Raw genomic sequence first — 21,518 nt, forward strand, 5'->3', positions numbered from 1 at the left:
GCATCTACCTTTATAGTACTGTGACCCACATAGGTTCAAAAATCTGTTGTGATACCAAAAATCGATATTAATTTACTTAACCTTAATTTAATATTTTTTTAAAAATTAGTTTAGTTGTTAAAAATGTTGAAATATTTTATTTGGACTTGAAGTTAATGTGTTTGATGTTTGTCTTAATTATTTCAGTAAATCATTATAATGATTTGTTTTCAATATATAAATAATAGAACATATATTCTTATTAAGCCTATTTAAGCTTTTTTTTGAAATATAATAAATAATAAATTTTCAACAATAGTGGTCCAAAATTAATTTATTAAGAGAAATCAAATTTTTTTTCTTTATAAACATGGGACTCACATAGGTTCAACATTCATTTAAATAACATTAGGGGATTCTTTAATGTCTTTTGTAAAATGACATCGTTTTTTTTGTTTTAATTCTTCAATGAGGGCAAAATATCGCCTTAAGAAAACTGTTTAACACCCCATGGTACGTAAGAGGAGCGGGTTATTCACAGAGATTTGAGAGTCATTCAGTTGAAAAATATATTAAAGATCGTGCACTGAAACTGTTCAATATAATTTACTGTCACAATAATCCAACACTCAGCAACCTAAAAATACAACGAAATCTGATAAACACAGGCAGATACAAAGACATCAGATCCATCATATTATAAAGTCCCGTATTCAGTTATTCTTAGTGTGACCTAAAACTGTCTACAAATATAATAGAGTTAAGATGATGAATCACCAACTCAGACATCTCCATATCAACACCTTTTTTCCATAATTTTAGTAAACGATATTGAAAATTTTATAATCATAAAATTTCCATTATCCATTATAATCCATAATAGTATAAAATTATCCGTAATAGTTTGAGATATTTTTTGATATCTTAACATATGTGTAGATATTTTTTAACAATTTTGGTCCAAAATAAAGTTATATATGCGAAAAAAATTAGATTTCCTGTATATGAATGGAACTCATATAGGTTTAAAGCTTATTTGAATATTATGATTGGGTACTTTAATGTCTTTTATAAAATGATATCCTTTTTCAACATCTTTAGTAAATTATACTGAAAAGTTTTTAATATAATTTGAGATATTCTTTGATATTTTATACATATATATATAAATATCAATATATATTATAATCAACAATTTAGTTCCTTAGTAAAATTCGTAACTAATTATGTATACGAAAATAATTGATTTCCTTTTATATATTCATATGATACTTGCATCAATTTCATTAAATAATATTTTTATAATATTTTTAATTAAAAAAAATATTTTATTAATCCATAAAATGTTTGTTATTAATAGAAATAACAACAATAATAATAAATGTATTGTACTATGTTTGCATATATTCGTATGTCGAATGGAATCATTTAATATCTATAAATTTGACCACAAAAAATGAAAAGATCGTATTTGTTATTTTTATTTTTTTGTTTAATTTTTTTGTTAATTTTTGTACTCATACTGAAATTAATTAAAATACGAAAACAAATTAAATATTCAACAATACATAGAAATGAAAAGAAATATATGTAATTTGGTATAAAGTGAAGAAATTGTAGCCGAGCTGGAAGTTTGCACAAAATTAGTTCAATTTTGTATTCTCTCTCAATTAGACTGAAATAATTCCAGAAAAATAGGCGATGCTCGAAGAAGGTTTTCGTTGGTTGTGTAAATTTACCCAGCAAAAGCTCAATATTCTCTGTCGCATTCTATTGCAAACCCATCTCTTTCGTTGGCTGATCGATACCTATTTGAGACTAACGAAAAGCGATAAAGTTGAGGGTAGGAAGAAATTAGAAATCGATCAGGAAATCAAACAAAGTGCAAATGTGAACGCGGAAGTTAATGTAAAAAGTGCGAAAAGCGAGATTTCTAAAAGTCAAACAAACATGGGGATAGCACATCCAAAGCCTACTCATTATTATCCCCCTCCGCAAGTTGTAAAGCCTCCGCAAGCTGTAAAGCCCCCGCAAGCTGTGAAGCCCCCGCAGGTATGTTAGTTAAAACATATAAAACATTATTAATATTGTTTGTGTGTTATTCTTAATGTTGGTTGAGGTAAAATAACATCAATTTGTTGTTGTTGGATTGAGATTGTTGCATTAAAATCACACATACACAATACAGAATACAATGCATTTCTAGCTGTGCAAGCTGATAAAAATACCGTATTAAATATTGTATGAATATCATTTAATGCCAAAAAAAATTACATTTAAAGTGGAATTAAAACAGAATTATATACTTAAAGAAATTAAAATTCTAAATGAAATTTATTTGAAGTACCCAAGCAACTGTAGTTTCTTACCTACATGCATTCAATTTGTTGTTGGATTTACTGGCGCCATAATTTTTTCATCTGAAGTTAAGACAATCCAGTACTAAAAAAATAATAACAACGTACATATTTACATTTCTTCAATATCAAATAGCAAAATGATCACGTGTGGCGGGAATGATGAGCACTTGCTTTATTTTCAATCACTTCAGGCTAATAATCGATCTGTGATGACATTGAAAACTAATTCAAGTGTTGCGCGTTCTAGTCTGAGTGCGATTACTAAAAAAAAATCAAGATGAAGGTTGACTACGAAGTCAAATGAGATCACAAAATATAGGAAAAATGAGGCATTTACGACGTAATTATATTCTGTCTAGGATTAAAGCAATTAGGCGTTTCTAACGTGGGTTTATGTGGGTGGTTAGTCAACATTTTAAGAATGATGGAAAAAGATTCATATAAACGTAATTATATTCTGTCTAGGATTAAAGCAATCAGGCTTTTCTAACGTGGGTTTTTGTGGGTGGTTAGACAGGATTTTTGAATGTTGGAAAAAGATTTATATAAAGCATTTAATAATTTTGTCATATAATGAAAATAAAAAAAGAATTTCTAAATTGGTAAAGATCGGTTAATCATATCATATGGATATGTAGGTAGATAAGTTGATTTAAATTAAATCAACTGACCAATATAACCTGTCTTGTGATTTTTGATATGAAAAAAATGAGAAGATAAGTTACAAATTGACATGGATGATGTAGATTTTATGTGTCTACACTACTTACAATAGAAAAAACAGTAAACTATGATTATTATTCCGATTTACTAAATATTTTATTTATAAAAAATAATTAATTTCTAAATACTAAATCTACTAAATTTAGTTACTAAAATCAACTTAGCTTTACCGATTTACTAAAGCTTTTCTTTTAATAAAATAAAACATTTTTAAAATTAATTACAATAAATAATTTTTAATTAATAAAAATATTTTTTTTTTTTCTAAATAAAAGTATTTTTAAAAGTAAAAACATTCAGTTCATAATAATATCAATAAATTCTTTTTTTATTTATTTATTTTATTCTTTTAAGTGGCATCTATCAAAAAAAAAACCAGAAATGTATAGTCTTTCAATTCCCCACCCACTCTTTCTCACATCTTCTTGTCCAAATTAACTATAATTCTTTTTTAAGATACTTTAATTTCTATGCCTCATACATTGTTCATCAGAACTTTAATTGCTGCAATTTATTATCTAAATTATTTATGCTAATCAAATATTTATTTCATATTTTTCATATAAATTAGTTTGCAAATATTTTTTAGTTTTCTTTTTTTTTAAATACAGTAAAAACCGAGCAATTTTGTTCGGTTCAGAACAAAGAACTAGGATTTGGAAGAACAATGGTTGGTTGGTATATATAAAGGCGAGCTTCCTCGCCTTTACTGTAACTGTAAATCTGTAGGCCGGGAAAATATTTGGGAATTATTTTTTTGTGATGTTATAATTTAATTTATAGGCATAATTTAGTTAATAGGCATAATTATGATAGCATTATAGATAGGTAATAGTACACAGTCTACTATTCACACTCTTAATAAACGATCAAAAGGCTTCGTTTTTTTATATATATAGTAATGATATTTTTCATATTTATGGACCTACTAGAGCGTATTTGTTTGGTTATAACCAATATTGTTAATGATTTGAAAATTCCTGTTAGATATAAAATGTATTTTTATATCATAGCAAACAACCCTTTCATTTCGACCCTTAGACTATTATCAAAATATGAAGATTATCTAGAGTATTTTCAGCTATTAGCATTAAGTTTCGTTATAAGATTAAATTAAACTTAGTTAAATTAGACCACTAATAGAAATTTTTGTATATATTTTTATCAGCTTTTGACTGTTTTATACTATCTATACGTAGGCTTATACCAAGTCTGCTATAATACATATTATTAATTTTAAAACACACAAATATTTATTTATTTAATTTATTATTATATATATATATTTAATTTAATTTGCAGAATTTTTTTATGAAATTATTTCATATTATATGTTGCTTTTTTATTTTTTCGTCTTTTTGGTGCTGGTATTTTTTTATTTTTTTTGCTTTTTGGTGCTGTTAGCTGACAATATGACTTTTATTTTTTTTATGTATATGTATTTCTGAGCTGAGCCCAGTATTCTTTGAGTTTGCGTGAATGAAGTTATAAGGTTTAGTAATTGACATGAATTTTACTTAATAGTTAAACACAGTGTGATTTTTTCTTAAGTACTTATGTTAAAGTAAAAGTTGAGGTCTTGAATTTTCTTCAAACTGTTTCTGCTGAATTAAACGGATGTATTACACTAACGAATTTTTGGTCTGTTGTATTATTTGATTGTGGATATTGTGGGTTAATTGTGAATTCGCCAGTATGAATTACCATATATATTAAAGTCGAGAAAAACAAAATTTATAATATTCCAAATTAATTTAAAAAAAAAAAATATTTAAAAATTAACAGCGAAGCAAAGAAAACAATAAAAAAAATAAATTAAAAATATTTTGTAAAAATCTTTCTATAAAACTTTTTTAACCTTTTTTAATAAGTAATTAAGCCATAAATTAGTGAAATAATAAATATAGTATATCTAAATAAATCTAATATATCTATAAAAATTTATTTACTAAGAGCAAAATTTGGATTTACAAATTGCACTTATTTCCTTATAGCTATTTTTATTTTTCAATAAAAAACATAGAGATTCATTTTCATATATTTATAATATAAAAAATTTGCCAAGAAATTAATACGATGCCAACAAGAAATCGCTAAGTAGTATAGTATTCAGTTCCTGGTTCAAGATTTCACCTTTAAGTAAATTAAGTATACTTATAATATAGTTTGAAACTGTATAAATTTCTTTTAACAAATAATTGTTAAAAATTTAAAAAAAAAACCATTTTGTATTAAAAAAGAAATAAATAAAAAATAAAATACTTCGCCTTATAAAAAATCCATATTTTATGAAATTAAATATTCGAACCTAAGATTTCTTTTTTAAGATTTGTCTTTTGTTATCCTTCTGATTTAGTCGCTTATTTCTTATAATCATATTAAGATATAGCAAATCAATATATCTGTTATTTTTTACTGTAAAAGAAAAAAAGCAAGAAGGAAGTAAACCTTATATTGACCTATAAGGCTATATTTGCTTTTGCAACTTATATTGACATATAAGACCATATATGGTTTTGATTGCATAGATCATAAAGCATAGACCATTTTTAGTAAAATATGAAGTAAGAATTTCTAAATTTTATATATACACAATTATATGTCTATATAAACAAAACATATATCAAAACATACATAAGGTCATATATGGCTTTGATTTTATAGACCATAGATCATAAAACTTTTAGTAAATAATGAAATGATTCTTAATTTTTTTATGTATACATTTATATGACTTAATATATAAACAGAAAATATAGCTTTTTGGTGGTGGTAATATCAAATATATAAATATGTATATAGTAGATAATATGTACGAGTATATCCTTGCATTCAGGAGTTTCGGTTAACAACCTATCAACACAATTACTACATTAATGAACATTTTATAATATATATAAGTGTTTATTATTTAATATAAATGATATAACATTGTACTAAAAATGTATACTGTTTATATAAGTTCTAAAAAAAATGTGTAATAAAATATTTTCAGTATGCTAATATTACTCACAATATATATCTACTTTATTTCAATTGTCTACATTGTCCATTGTAATTGATCTTGAGATGTCATTATTTGTGAAAAAGTTAGTCGATTCATTGTCAATAACTCTGTTATTATCTCTTATACTCCTTGTACGACAAAATGTTTTAAAAATTATAATACTATTTTTCATTTAGTTGTTACAACAAGTGGAGGGTTCTTTTGTAAAAGTAACTAAGACGGAAGAAAAAGAAATGAGCGCAGTACACGATATATGTAGCATACCCATAACTGAGGGTTCCAATGCAGAAAATATACTTTATAGATTAAAGCGTGGTTCTAATCTACGCGTGCGTCCAGATGAATGTTTACTAGGGCGTGAAATTATTTTATATACAAATTATCCTGAAGAAGGTAAGTTGAATTTAGAACTCTAGATTTTCGATAAATAATACACTTCTTTCCAGGCGCCGTTTTCGTGCGCACTTCTCAACGAATTTTGCATTGGTATAAGAAAAACGGCAAACAAATAACAAGCGAGAATTATAAATCAGCACATATAGTTGATACCGATATTTATAGTGAATTGGAGTTGAAGATTTCTGGTACATTTCATTTCTGGTTTAAATACAAAGACAAGTAAGTAAATGTAATATTGAACGTTATTAATTGTTCTAAAAATTTGTACTAATTTTAGTGTTGCGGCTGAGAAACCAGATGGCGCACTTTATGTACAGGTTGAACCTATACTTCATGTTGGCCCACCAGGTGCACAAAAAGTTTTACCATTAGATTCGGTTCGTTGTCAAACAGTCATATCTAAACTACTTGGTCCAATTTCTACATGGGAGTCTAAGCTTCAAGTTGCCAAGGAGTCAGGTTACAATGTCATACATTTTACACCCATACAGGAATTGGGTGGATCACGCTCAGCATATTCGTTGCGCAATCAGTTAAAAGTAAACCCTGACTTTGCCAACAAGAACTCTTCCATTGATTTTGATGATGTAGATGCTGTCATAAAGAAATGTCGACGAGAATGGGGTGTAAGTAAAAAATTTTAATTATGTGTTGCAATTTCGGAAAATCTATTTTCTTATTTTTAGATTGCCTCGATTTGTGACATTGTACTCAATCATACAGCTAATGAATCGGAATGGTTAATTGATCATCCCGATGCCACATATTCATGCTCTGCTTGTCCTTATTTGCGACCAGCTTTTTTGCTTGATGCAATGCTAGCTAAATGTAGCGAAGATATTTCAGAAGGTTTGCTCGAGCATGTCGGAGTTCCCGCAGTTATTGAAGCCGAATGTCATATAGAAGCTCTTAGATATCAACTTCATACTACCTACTTGCCGAAAGTCAATATATTTGAGTTATATCAATGCGATGTCATGAAATATACCAACGAATTTATGTCACAGGTGCGTACACGAGAACCACCAAAGAATGTCGCAAAAACCGAACGTTTCAATGAAATAAAAATCAAACCAAATCCCGAGTATCGTCGTCTTGCCGCAACTATTGATATGGATTTGGCTTTAGATATATTTAATGCATTCCATGGCGACTGTTTTGATGAGGAGTCACGTTTCCGTAAATGCTCTGAAACTTTACGCTCACATTTGTTAGCACTGAATGAAGAAATTCGTAATGATGTGCAAGAACATTTGAACTATGCCATTGAGAATTGTTTAGCCGGAGTACGTTACGAGCGTGTGCAGGGTGATGGACCGAAAGTGCGAGTTATTACTGAAACACATCCTGTGTTTATGAAATATTTTACACAATTAGCAGCTTGTGGAAGAACATTAACGGAGATAGAAGAAGGCATGCATGGGGATATGGGCAAAATGTTTATGGCACATAATGGTTGGGTAATGGGTTATAGTGATCCTCTAAGAGATTTTGCAGAGGAACAGGTCGGCCGAGGTAATGTTTATCTCAGGCGCGAGCTTATTGCTTGGGGTGACAGCGTAAAATTACGTTTCGGCAAGAAACCGGAAGATAGTCCATATCTATGGAAGCACATGACTGAATATGTGGAGAAAACAGCAAAGATTTTCGACGGTGTCCGATTGGATAATTGCCATTCAACACCTATACATGTTGCAGAATTTTTACTTGATGCTGCTCGTAAAATTAATCCTGAATTGTATGTTGTGGCCGAGTTATTTACTAATTCAGATGCGACAGATAATGTTTTCGTTAATCGTTTGGGCATAACATCTTTAATAAGAGAAGCACAGTCAGCTTGGGACTCACATGAAGAGGGAAGGCTGGTTTATCGTTATGGCGGTATACCTGTAGGAGGTTTCTATGTACATCCCAAACGAGATCTTGTACCCAGTATAGCACATGCTTTATTCTTGGACTTAACACATGATAATCCATCACCAGTGGAAAAGCGTTCAGTTTATGATTTATTGCCGTCGGCAGCTTTAGTATCAATGGCTTGCTGTGCTACTGGCAGTAATCGTGGTTATGATGAGCTGGTGCCTCACCATGTAAGCACTTTTAAATTTTATTATTTATACATATAATATATATATATAATTTTATGTATATTCAAATGTTTCTATAGATACATGTTGTTAATGAAGAGCGTCAGTATCAAGAATGGGGCAAAAGTGTTACTAGTAACACAGGCATAATTGCTGCTAAGCGGGCACTAAATTTACTACATGGTCAATTAGCTGAAGAAGGTTTTACTCAAGTCTATGTTGATCAAATGGATCCAAATATTGTGGCAGTTACTCGTCATTCACCCACCACTCATGAAAGTGTGATTTTAGTAGCTCATACTGCATTTGGATATCCTAGTCCGTATGCTGGACCTACTGGTGTGCGTCCCTTAAGATTTGATGGCACATTAAATGAAATTATTTTGGAGGCTGATTTGCGCATAAATGGTGATAAACCATTTGACAGACCGGCACCATTGAAAAAGAATGCTGATTATATAAATGGTTTTTCACAATTCCAATTACGTTTACAAGAACATATACCATTAGAAAAGTCGAATATTTTCAAGACAACATCGTATATAGATGGCAATGTTACTCAACTCGATTTCGAGAACTTTTATCCAGGTTCAGTAGTTGCCGTAAGGTTGGTTAGCTTTGAAATTTAATATAAAAAACGTTTTACTTTAAAACTATATATTTCTTTTAGAGTATCTTTACCTAAAGCAGATTTTGAACAATTAAATAACCTAAAAAATGCACTCCAAAAAAAAACTGGAGTAATTTATACGGAGTTGCACGATATTGTATCTAAATTGGATTTGGTAGATTTAAATCGCGTACTTTTTACTTGTGATCAAGAGGAACGTGATCTTGGGCTTGGAGGTGCCGCTTACGATATACCCAATTACGGCCCGATAGTTTATTGTGGTTTACAAGGATTTATATCAATCCTTACCGAGATTTCACCACGGAATGATCTGGGTCATCCATTTTGTAACAATCTTAGAGATGGCGATTGGATGATGGGTATAAATAAAAACCGCTTATTTCTGAGAGTAGATTTAATAAATTAAATTTTAGACTACATTGCTGGTAGATTGGATAACTTTGAGAGTACTAAGAAGTTATCAGCCTGGCTTAAAAAATCATTTGAGCCCATTAAGAATATTCCACGCTACTTGATACCTTGCTACTTCGATACAATTGTTAGTGGCATTTATGATATTTTAATAGTACGAGCCTATGAACTAATGCCGGAGTAAGTTTTTGAATATCCTTTATTTTTATAATCGTAACTATTTTATGTTCTACTTCTTTTAGAAAATATGCAAATAAAATATAGTTTTAATTTATTGATATCATAAATAACCTTAGCTTAGGAAAATATAATTTATTTAAAAAAACATTTCAATAAAATTTTGTTTTCAGTTTCATACGCAAAGGCCACAGTTTTCCACAGGCTTTGGGTTTAGGAACACTGCAGTTCTTAACAGTTTGCAAGTCAGCAAATTTACCAGCTCTAAGTCCAGATATTTCTCCACCTTTTCCACCAAAACAATGCGTCACCCTATCAGCTGGCTTACCACATTTCTCCACAGGCTATATGCGTTGTTGGGGTCGCGATACATTTATTGCTTTACGCGGTTTAATGTTCCTAACAGGTCGTTTTGACGAAGCACGTTTCATTATATTAGGCTTCGGACAATGCTTGCGTCATGGTTTGATACCAAATTTATTGGATAATGGCACAAAGCCACGTTTTAACTGCCGTGATGCTGTCTGGTGGTGGCTACACAGCATTAAGCAATACGTCGATGAAGCTCCACAAGGAAAGGACATTTTAAAAGATAAAGTTTCACGTATATTTCCAACAGATGATAGTGCTGCTTGTGGCCCTGGAAAGCATGATCAATATTTATATGATGTGATGCAGGAAGCGTTGCAGGTACACTTCAGAGGTCTGCAGTATCGTGAGCACAATGCTGGTCATGAAATTGATGCACATATGACAGATAAAGGATTTAACAATCAAATTGGTATACATCCAGAAAGTGGTTTTGTTTTTGGTGGCAATGTTGCAAATTGTGGCACTTGGATGGACAAAATGGGATCATCCGAAAAAGCTGGCAATCGTGGACGTCCCGCTACACCTAGAGATGGCAGTGCTGTGGAATTAGTTGGTTTGCAAATGGCTGTACTAAGATTTATGCAATCCATGAGTGAAAAATCATTTATACCTTTTAAAGGCGTCGAACGCAAAGGACCAAATGGTGTTATTAATTAAATTAATTTTCTATTGTTTATGTTATAATTTTTGTTTTTTAGATCAAACTACCAAATGGACTTATAAGGAATGGGCTGATCGTATTAAAGATAATTTTGAGAAGTTCTTCTTTGTAACTGAAATTGAAAAAGCGCCGTTGGCAAACAAAAAGAATATCTACAAAGATAGTTTTGGTGCTTCACAAGGCTGGACGGACTATCAGTTGCGTTGTAATTTCCCCATAACAATGGTTGTGGCACCAGAATTATTCGATCCACAAAATGCATGGAAAGCATTAGAACAAGCACGTAAATACTTATTGGGACCACTTGGTATGAAGACGTTAGATTCTAGTGACTGGAATTATCGTGGTAATTATGATAATTCAAATGACTCAACTGATTGCAAAGTAGCACATGGTGCCAATTATCATCAAGGACCAGAATGGATATGGCCTATTGGTTTTTACTTAAGAGCACGTTTAATATTTGCAAAGAAGTGTGGCTTTTTGAATGAAACAATAGCCGAAACTTGGTAATACTATTTAAATAATATATTTAGAATAATAAATCTTAAAAGGTGATATATTTCGATTTATGTAGGTCGATACTAAGAGCACACTTAAAGGAAATACAAAGGTCACATTGGCGTGGTTTACCTGAGTTAACTAATGAAAATGGCACCTATTGCAATGATTCATGCCGGACTCAAGCCTGGAGCATTGCTACAATTTTAGAAGTAAAGAAATTCTTATTTTATCTATTAGAAAACCTAATATTTATGATACGAGTATATATTTTCAGGTATTACATGATTTGCATGCAATCGGTGCTGATGTGTAGGAATGGATCGACATCCAAAATCATTTAATGAAACGAAAAAATTCAACTTAAAAATATTTGTTCAAAGCAGTTTTATTACTTGAAATTTCAAAATGTAGTGTAGTTAAATTAGAAAAATCGAGTTTTATGTGATTGACATTGTTATCATTAAAAAATCTTATTGTTCCAACGAATATCAGGGTTTTATCAGTGTTTTTAAATAATTGTTAAAAAAAATATTTATGTATCTATGTATTTCTGGAAATGTTATGAAAAAGTTGATAATGCTTTTTTATGTCTTTTATTTATTAATAAAAATTTATTTATAGAGAAATGAGACTTTACAAGTTATTAATACTAGATTTGTATCTACACATGTGTAAAATTTTGCATAACCCATGAGTATCTAAAATACTAAATCAATTTCTGCAGCGGACATAATTATGCTATTAGCTTGGTTCCAATAACAGCCGGGTCCACCACCCCGAGCCACTCGTAGAGTTTAACAACCAAGTGCCGTTCGTCACAGCCCCTACAATTCCTTAAGGGTTCCAACAACAACATGCTATTAGCTTAATTAAATTGAGTAGTTACAAAAGTATGGTACAGAAATTATTATTACTATATATATAGAAAATGCAATGGCTGTTCTAGATTTTAATTTATGATAATTGAAACAGGTGATTTATGATTTTGAAAAGTTAATGTTTGATTCGTATGGGTTTATTCATTTATTTTATAAGTCATTTATTTTATTTATAAAATAGGTTGAAGTTATGGTGTTATACATTAAAGCTCACTTGAACTGAAATAATGGTCCATTGTGATATCACAGATTATATTCTCAAACTCTTAAAAGAAACGTTGAGGTCAGTGAACACACAATGCTGAAACACACGAGTTGTGTTCTTATTGCACTTCAATGGAGAAATGCAATGGTATTAACCTGACAAGTTTATAAGCTTGGCTTGATTCTTAATTTTGAAGAATGACAGCTCTATTAGTTACGATAAGATAAGAGAAGATAGAACATAAATAGATAAAGAAAAAAAATTCGTCTACTATTAGTAAGATGTGGACATTGCCTAAGAAGGTGGAAGAGCCATATCTACGATAAATGTTATTACAGTATAGACCGAGTTTCATAGCATGTTTTCCTAGTACGCAGTGATATGTCAACGTCATACCGTTGTATAGAGCAGGTTACGCTTTAGTTAAAGTCACTGACTGATCCTAAATCCTATATTTTGTTGGGAAAATATTGGTACCGATCCTTAGAAAATATGTACATTGAATATTCGACTGATCCTTCTAAAATATGTTTAATATATTTCTGCTCCGCTCTACGTTTTGTATGGAGAAAAATGGGTCAATATAGTAAAAATGGTATAGAATTATTAAAATATTTCATTTAAAATTACTTTTTTTAGACTGTATATATTTACATATTTTTATTTAGATACTAGAACACTTGTACTATACTATATATAACATACATACATACATATAAACTTAATTAACATTTTACTTTTAGTATATATATATAAATATAAGCTACAATATATTATTTATATATAAATAAATAGTAACTATAACAATTATTTTAAATTTTATTTACTTTCTAATGTTAACATTGTCTTGGACTAAGTGGGTATTAAGTATCTTCAGTGGGTTAATTTTCTTAGTATATTTTTAATATTAGCAAAAAGATTTGAATTTAATTTTATAAATATTAATAAATATATATAATAATAGTAATTTAATATATTAATTGTTTTTATTGTTGAACGATTGTAGATTGTGGCTCATTTGCGATTTCTTATCGTGGGCATCATTTAAACCGTAGCTTAATATTGTTTCTACTTTTGGCACTTTAAGGCAATTGGCTTTCTCTAGGTCACTATTGATTTTATCAAAATTTATAGATTTTTGGTCAATTGAACGTTTATAACGTTTTTCTTTATGCTCCTCTTTAAAACTTTCAGGAGCAATTATTTTGGACGTATTTTCTCCTACAACTCTTTTTTGTAAAATGTCATGATCTATTGCTTCTATAGTTTCCTTGCCAGTTTTTTGCTGCTCCTTTGCATCGGTATTAATATTATTTTTTGGTAAAGTGTTTTCGTCGTTACTTTTCGTTCCATTTAATAGATTTAGTTGCTTAAAACTATCTGTAGACTTTAAAATATCTTTGGTTATTGTGTTTATTTTTTGATTATTAGTTTCATTCACTTTTACTTGAGATGCATTAATAAGCAATGCAAGTGGCAGTGGTAACCGTTGGTCTAACTTACTGCCATTATATGCGCGTTCTAAAAGTTCACCAGTCTTATATGAAAGTGGTTCATAGACCTGTTGTTTATCTACAGTCTTATCGTTGGCTGCATCTGAAAGTATGCTTAAAAGCGAGCCCTTTGTTTTAGGCAAAACGCTGTCCACATTATTTTCGCCTTTAGTGTTCGGTTTGTTTTCACTAAGATGGTTCTCTGGTGATTGTTGCGTTTGTTTCTCTGGTTTTTGATTGTTAGGTAATTGTTCCACTTGAACTTTATCTTGATGTGGTTCCTGTGACATTTGTTGTGGTTGTGATTCCACTTTTTGTTGTTCTTGTGGTGCTTCTTTTACTTGCAAATCACTTTTTTGTTGTTCTTTTCCTGATTGTTGGTGCTGGTCTTGTTGCTGGACTTTGCGCTCGATTTGCTCAACCTTTTCGACTACTTCACCCAATTTTTCAACAACTAAATTTTGTGTCTCCTTATTTTGTTTAGCCAATTCTTCTTTAAGTTCATCTACGGTACGCTCAAGAAGTTCTTTGGTTTTTTTTAATTCATGTTGAGTTTTTTTCAACTCTTCATCGCCAGATTTTATGAGCTTATTATTTTTTATTTCCTCCGCAGCGATTTCATCATCCTTTTTAATAGCATCAGTGTCTATATTTTGTTGTTGTGTTGCATTTTGTGCAATTATATTTTGGTTTGTAAAATTTGTTGTTGGTGCACTTATGTTCAAGAATACTGTTGAAGGTTTTTCCTTGTTTATAGGCAAAGCAGCTCCAAGTGGTAAGACGCCATCTGGTATAGGTGATATCACTTGTAATTTGTCTGGTATTGCAGGCACATTTTGCATTTCTATTTTAGGTGAAGGTTTTTCATCATGCTTCTCATCAACTGGTAGAGGAGGTGGCAAATTTTTGTTTTCAACTTCTAAAGTAAGTGGAATTTTATTTTTATCAATTTTTAAATCTTCCGTATTTTTTATATCATTTTTAGGCTTTTCATTTTTTTTATCCCCTAGTTGTTCTTCTACATTTATATTATTTGGCATTTCTAAGTCAATTATTGATAATGCAGCTGGTGTTTTAGTAGGGTTTTTCATATTTAATTGTACATCCACTGGACCCAAATGTGCTCCAGAACTTTTTTCATCTATTGCATTTAAGTTGGCATACGTACCCAAAATCATTAAACAAAAACCACTAACAAGTATAAATTGAGCAAGAGATCGTTCAGTTGAATTTTTCTTGATTATTTTCCGAAAACAGGACGCAGGAAACATTATGCATATAACAACACCAATTGTTGAACCGACTAAACCAATAATAAGTTCCACCGAAGGTATCATTAATGCAACACATAACGAAAATATAACAATAAATACAGTAATAATTCGAAAACGTTGTTCGGGAATGTAGCCTAAACCATCAGAATGACCCTGTAATATAAACAAAAATTCATTATTAAGGATCTTGACATAAACATCATGACATGACATTAAACAGCACACAAAAGTATTTACACAATGTCAAAACTCTATAAAACATTTGTTTAATAAGGAGTTTATGATAGATCGAAATCTTAACACTAGGTTTATGATGAGAAATTCATTACGAATAAAAAAGGATTCTCCCTATTGAGAAAATTTTAATTAATCAAATTCTGGGGTTGATGATACATCTGTTTCGGATATCGTGAAATATATGTCATATATTACTACTTGTAGTCCAAAAACTATATGCGGAAAATTAAACCAATAATTGTTTGTAAACACTTCTGGACCATTGATGAATATTTGGCGATATCGGAAACAGTTGTGTAAGATCAGCGAAAAGATTCACTTGAGAAAAAATTTATTTAAAATAAATGATAATTAAAACGCAAAAGCTTTCTCTAAAATGGACATACTTATAAATTGACAGCTCTTTAAATCATGCGATTTTAAACTGAGAGTTTTCTTTAACGAACACGGACCACTAAAAGAATTGTTACTATGTATAAAAGACACATTGCAGAGTCAAACAAAATGAGTAGTCTCATATTTAGAAAATATCAAAATAGTCTTGGCCAAAGCTTAAAAATGACGTGATTTAAATAAAAAATATTTATTATAATAAATAATGTATAAAATTGTGGATCTTTTATCTGCTACTTTCTAATTAAACCTTACTATTTATAAACTTAATAATAGTTTTATCAACTTACAGTCCAACAATTTAATTTGTAAATAAATTAGCTTGATTTTCGTTGTAGAACATATTGTTCCATTATATGTAGGTAAAAAAAAAATATTTTTAAAAATACATTTTAAACTTGCAATGCAGACATGATATTTAGTTATTTTTCTTGTAGTTGACATACAGCTAATTTTTAACCCATGTTTTTCAAGACTTCTTTTTTTAAACTTCTAACCGTTTTCATAGGCGGCCAGGTGCAGGTATATGCTCGTTTTCACATTCGTTGCGTATGTCTTCATGTAGTGAATACATCGACATTCAACGTTATGGAGATAACATCAGAGAGATATACTTTAGGCTTCCCGCCTGCCATACCAAGGTAATGTCCTTTTTGAAATCACTGTTGTCTAACAGCAAAATTCTTAACAGATCCCTGCCTGATATTTTTAAAAATGAAAGACGTTTCTTTCGTGCAGTAAAACCTGTTGTTGCTTAATTGAGATCAGGATATAGGCACGTTCTAAGCATGCATAAATAAGTCCATTTTCAATGTGTGCCCTAACTTCAGTTCTTCTCTATTTGACTTTGGCTACTTGTATTTATGGCTAAATGTTCATATCAGTTTGTGTCTTATTGAATAATGGTTTCACTCAGTTGAAATTCTATTCATAGATTCAAGATATCTAACTCCCTATACCCATACCATTTTGCAGTGTTTTGTCGAATTTTTAAATACCTGCTTTTAGTTTGTCGTTCAGTTGAAGAGTAATATGTTTTTTTTGTAAATATTTTATACGTATCTTTATAAAAATATTGTACATAAAAATCTAATCCATCAGTTTTTAATTTTATAAAATAGTGAGAGTACACTTAGGCGGATACCGATAGAGACAACAATACTGGTCGTTTACGAAAAATGAAAACTAGAGACGCATAACTGAGATGTTTGCTGATAAGAGTGTCTAGTTTAAGCTTTCACGTTTATAAAAAAATGTATATAAATTTATTACATACCTTGCGATAAAGCAGTGAGTATATGTTTGAAAATGTTTATAAATATATTACATACCTTGCGATAAAGTAGTGAATATATGCTTGCTCTGCATGGAAATATAACCAATGGAAAACTAAATGCAACAGAAAGCACAAAACCAATTTTAATCACATCACTACCGAAAGATGGTGAAAAATTCATTAAAATATTTCCTAAAAGTATAATACATATTAATTATACATAACAAAATTATATCATTGAACTTACCTGAGAAGGATTGCGTACAAAAAGCCACATAACCAAAGAATCCTACAGCAATGTAAACAAAAGTACAAATCCAAGTAGCGTTACGAACGATACCATTTAGCTTTTCTAAACTCTGATTGTTGATGCTCTCAAAAACTTCAAATAATTGCCTGAATATATTTTAAAATAGTATAGAAGTTTTAAGAAGGTTATGTACCATAGACACAAAAGTTACTTACATTTGACATGATAATGCCATGCTAAATATGGGCAAACATTGTAAAATACCAGCTGGTTTCCAATATACGACACTATCAGACCAATCATTTGCTATTATATGTGCTTCAGATTCTAAAATAATTTTAAACACCAAACATATATAGAAACCAATAGATGCTGTGCAAACTGTGGATAGACTGTCTACATTCTTTAGCATACCCAATGGCAGAATGCAAAGAATGGTTACTGCGATCATAATCCATGTTCGCAGTTTCGTAGTTTCATACTGTAGGGTGAATAAATTGGTGACAATCTGTGGTCCTAAATCGCCGACAACAACGAAATATGTAATACAAGTGCCCAGTAAGTAACCGATTATACATAGTTCAACAAGCAGTTTGCCAGATGATCCAAAGGCTTGGAAACCTATTTTGAAGTGAAAAGATAATATTTGGTAATATTTAAATAAAATTTACTAGAAGTTTTTTAAATTTTCTGTTTTTTGAATACTTATAATATATTGGCTTACCTAAAAACTCGAAACTTTTTCGTCTTGTAAGTAAAGAAGATTTGATGAGGTAATGACAACAGATACGTGTAACCCAACCGCTTATTATGAGCAAAATTACAGATAGTACAATACCACACTAAAATATAAATTTTGTTAATTAAAATTTTCAGAATATGATTTTTGAAAGAGTATATATAATCGATATTTGTATATACATATATAATTAATAATACAGTCGGTGCTTTGAATTGAATGCTGTTGCTAGCTTAAATTGACTATTAACAATTGCATCAATCTCTTTGACACAGTTAGTTCAGTTTATAAAACCGGATCTATTAAGCAGATAACATTAAAGGAATAACAAACACGTATACATGGGTTAGGATGTGGATAGGTAATGGTAGTGTGAGACGGGAAGTAATTGTTTAGGAGTAAGAATGGAGCACAATATAATTGACATTCACAGTGTCATATCCCATCCCTTAATAATGTTAAGAACGGATTGAGGATGGGTGTGATTTATATTAAATTCCATTAGTTTTAAGGCGGAGAAACCTGATCACTTTAATAAGGCAATAGGTTGGGTCCTAGGATCTATAATAATCAAGTTTAAGTAAGCATTGGAACAGAAAAACACATGAGTGACATCATGATTAGATGATAGAGAGTTCTCTAAAATCCAAAGTTGGGCTCATTTTGATACCATGGATAACAAATGTTGTGTATACGCCAAACTAAGAGAATACCAAAACTGGTATAAAAACTGAAGTAGTTAGTGCACGGATAACGTTAAAGAAAACAAGTCTGATAACTCTTCTATTTTAAAATTAAGGAATCAATTAAAGAAGTCTTAAAGCCGACGTTTAAAGGATGACAGCCAGGCGTGTAACCAGGAAGGGAAGTCCTCTTAAAATTATTATTGAATGAATATTTTATGAGTTATCCAAAAAGTACATTAGCTGGAAAACGGGGTAATCTGTATTTGAAAATATTTCTTTTTAAACTCATGCAAAAATAGCTGTAACAGAGTTGCCCGAAAATGTATCCGAGTGCACAAAAACAGATTCGAAGCAAAGAACTGCAGGAATTGCCACTCTGAGTTTTATAAGACCTGAACTTCTATGCATCTATTTTAAGTAGTGAATAGATTAATTGCCCTGGCATAAAGTTGAAAATTTGGGTGCGACAAATACAAGAGAATAAGAGTAATTGTATAATAATAAGTTGGTTTATATAATTGGTTAGCTTTATGTAAACGCTATATAAAGGCAATAGTAGAAAGACTGTCCGTAACTTCGTCACAGCTATTTGTATTGTATTATTTTAAAGCATTGTTGCTTCCATTTCATTTTTCGAAGATTTTTAACATTGATTGGAATAAATATATATTTTATAAGGTTCTCAGATCAGACTAGTCTGTAGACGAATCAACAACTTATATACATATATATTTTTTAGTTATACTGTACGAATAGCCAACACTGGCTTCATTTACTATTGCAATATCAATAAAAAGTCTGTCAGTTTTTTTCCTAACATGGCACGTAATTTTTTGGCTGCTAATAAATAATTTAAAAGAATTTATCTTTAACTCAAACATGAAGAGAAGCGAGCTTCGTGTTAAAATGAATTATAGAAAAAAAATTATAATTTCGATTTAGCTTATCAACGCATCTTTACATCAGTTTTGTTAGCACAGATGTATCTGAATTAAAAATAAAACGTGATTTTATGCTCGTTTCAATGCAAGATCAATGTTGTTGTTAAAGCCATGAAATAAAAAAAATTCAAACGTTAACAAGCATAAATATTTGCTAATAAAACAAACCTTTTGAAAGCAGAATGGCATTGCCAATATGCCAACTCCAATAATGCTGTTGGCCAACGTCATAATATGCCCGGAATGTGACATCATCGTGCAGATGTAATTTTTTGTTGTTTAGATAAACAAAACTGTGTGTGATTTGCCGAATTTAGTACTCTAGGCCAAGCGGATGAACAGGTGAAGTAAATATGTTTTGGTCACAAAAACTTGTTTGCAAAGATTATTATTGTTGTTGTTGTTGTTGTGTTATGGAGGCTTGTACGAATCACTTTCGCTATTTCGATTAACTAAACAAAATAAGAGCAAAGCGTGCATTGAACGTAACCAAATACCGAATCCAAATAATTTGTAAATATCCTCAATTGATTGCTATATAAAAAAAAATATATGTAATATATTCTTATTGTTGTAAAAAATTTAAATAAAAACTCACATTTTTCTAAAATACCTAAAAAAGCACTTCAATAGATAACATTTTTCGTTAATAATTATTAAATTTTGATTACATTTTCCAATTAAGTTTATGAGGTGTTAAAAAATACCGTTTTTAATTAGCAGAAAATGTTTTAAAATAATTATACACTCAACTGTTAAATGAAATAAATTAAGGTACTAATAACACTAAAAACCACGTAAAATATTACCGACCGACCACCTCAATCAAAAACGTCAGCAAATTAACAAAAAAACTTAATGTTGAAGAGGTGCTAAAAGAAAGTTTAAAATGTTTTTACAAAATTTTGCTTTGTTGATTATTATTCTGTTTTGTTTTGTTATTCGCATGGCAGAAAATAAAGTCAATACAGCTGATTTATCTGTACAGTACGCATAAAATTTTTTTTGTAGTAGTACACGTAAAAATATGACAATTTAAAATTTATTATTTCTTTTCGATATATAATTTTATTAGAAATATTAAATTAATTAATATATTATATTGCACTTATGTGCAGTAAAAAAATTAGATTGGTTGTTTTACAATATATGTAAATATATAAATAATAGAGTCAATTATAAAGTTAATACATAACTAAGATTTAACAATTTCACTTAAGTGATATACAAAGGTTTTATATAAAGCTATTAATTAATAGTTTTCAATGAGTAATAATTATGATTTGTGATTAGTTGTGTGGTATATTCGGTAACAGCAAACTATCATTTAAACGTGTCCTAATTGTTAACGCTTATCAATTCATCCTATGTGGCCTAATCGGTAATACAGTACCACCAATAAGCGTAGCTTTTTTCACAATTCATAACACATTTTATTTACTACAGTAAATATCATTTATAAAAATAAATACCATATACTACAATAAAAACTACTTATTACAATAAACAGCATTTATCACAATAAATACTTTTTATTATAATAAATACCATTTATCAAAATAACTACTATTTAGGATAATAAATAATATATAATAGAATAAATTCTATTTAACACAAAAAAATTAATTTAATACAATAAACACCATTTATATTTACAAATATCGGATTAGAATATGAAGTAACCATTACTTATTATTATTATTATTATTATTGGAAATGCATAAAAATAAAAATATTGAAAGACAATGTTCGAGCTGATACTGCATGTAGTACTTCCAATAGTAAAGTAAAGAAGCAGACACTTTTCTGGATACATTAGCGTCTGTTGTACCTAC

The 21,518-nt window shown here is 29.8% G+C and overlaps 2 protein-coding genes across 2 annotated transcripts; one reads left to right on the top strand and one right to left on the bottom strand.

Moving 5' to 3' along the window:
- Nucleotides 1–1,551: 1,551 nt before the first annotated feature.
- Nucleotides 1,552–11,659, top strand: LOC119680276 (glycogen debranching enzyme; the record flags this gene model as incomplete). Its single annotated transcript, XM_038093014.1, is given in 12 exon segments — nt 1,552–2,031; nt 6,246–6,462; nt 6,516–6,687; nt 6,746–7,094; nt 7,155–8,558; nt 8,636–9,162; nt 9,226–9,545; nt 9,600–9,777; nt 9,948–10,789; nt 10,845–11,316; nt 11,385–11,520; nt 11,586–11,659. Coding segments are annotated over 12 exon segments (5,007 nt in total). The 3' UTR covers nt 11,625–11,659.
- Nucleotides 11,660–13,206: 1,547 nt separating this feature from the next.
- On the bottom strand, nt 13,207–20,509 carry LOC119680277 (putative sodium-coupled neutral amino acid transporter 10). Its single transcript, XM_038093015.1, has 7 exons — nt 20,282–20,509; nt 19,852–20,217; nt 18,042–18,159; nt 17,533–17,938; nt 17,315–17,463; nt 17,123–17,259; nt 13,207–15,314 (listed from the first exon to the last, which is right to left on the bottom strand). The coding sequence occupies exons 2-7, from the start codon at nt 19,936–19,938 to the stop codon at nt 13,371–13,373; spliced, it is 2,841 nt and encodes a 946-aa protein (XP_037948943.1). The 5' UTR covers nt 19,939–20,217; nt 20,282–20,509; the 3' UTR covers nt 13,207–13,370.
- Between the last annotated feature and the right edge of the window lie 1,009 nt (nt 20,510–21,518).

This window comes from Teleopsis dalmanni, chromosome 2, assembly GCF_002237135.1.
Source record: "Teleopsis dalmanni isolate 2A chromosome 2, ASM223713v2, whole genome shotgun sequence".
In the NCBI taxonomy this organism is placed as follows: domain Eukaryota; kingdom Metazoa; phylum Arthropoda; class Insecta; order Diptera; family Diopsidae; genus Teleopsis; species Teleopsis dalmanni.

Excerpts from the sequence above, each read along its gene's own strand:
- LOC119680277 (XM_038093015.1), bottom strand. The coding sequence starts at position 19,938 with ATGATGTCACATTCCGGGCATATTATGACGTTGGCCAACAGCATTATT. Across the intron at positions 18,160-19,851 it reads TGCCATTCTGCTTTCAAAAG|TGTGGTATTGTACTATCTGT; the intron begins GTTTGTTTTATT and ends TTTATATTTTAG. Across the intron at positions 15,315-17,122 it reads ATTCACTACTTTATCGCAAG|GGTCATTCTGATGGTTTAGG; the intron begins GTATGTAATATA and ends TTTATATTACAG.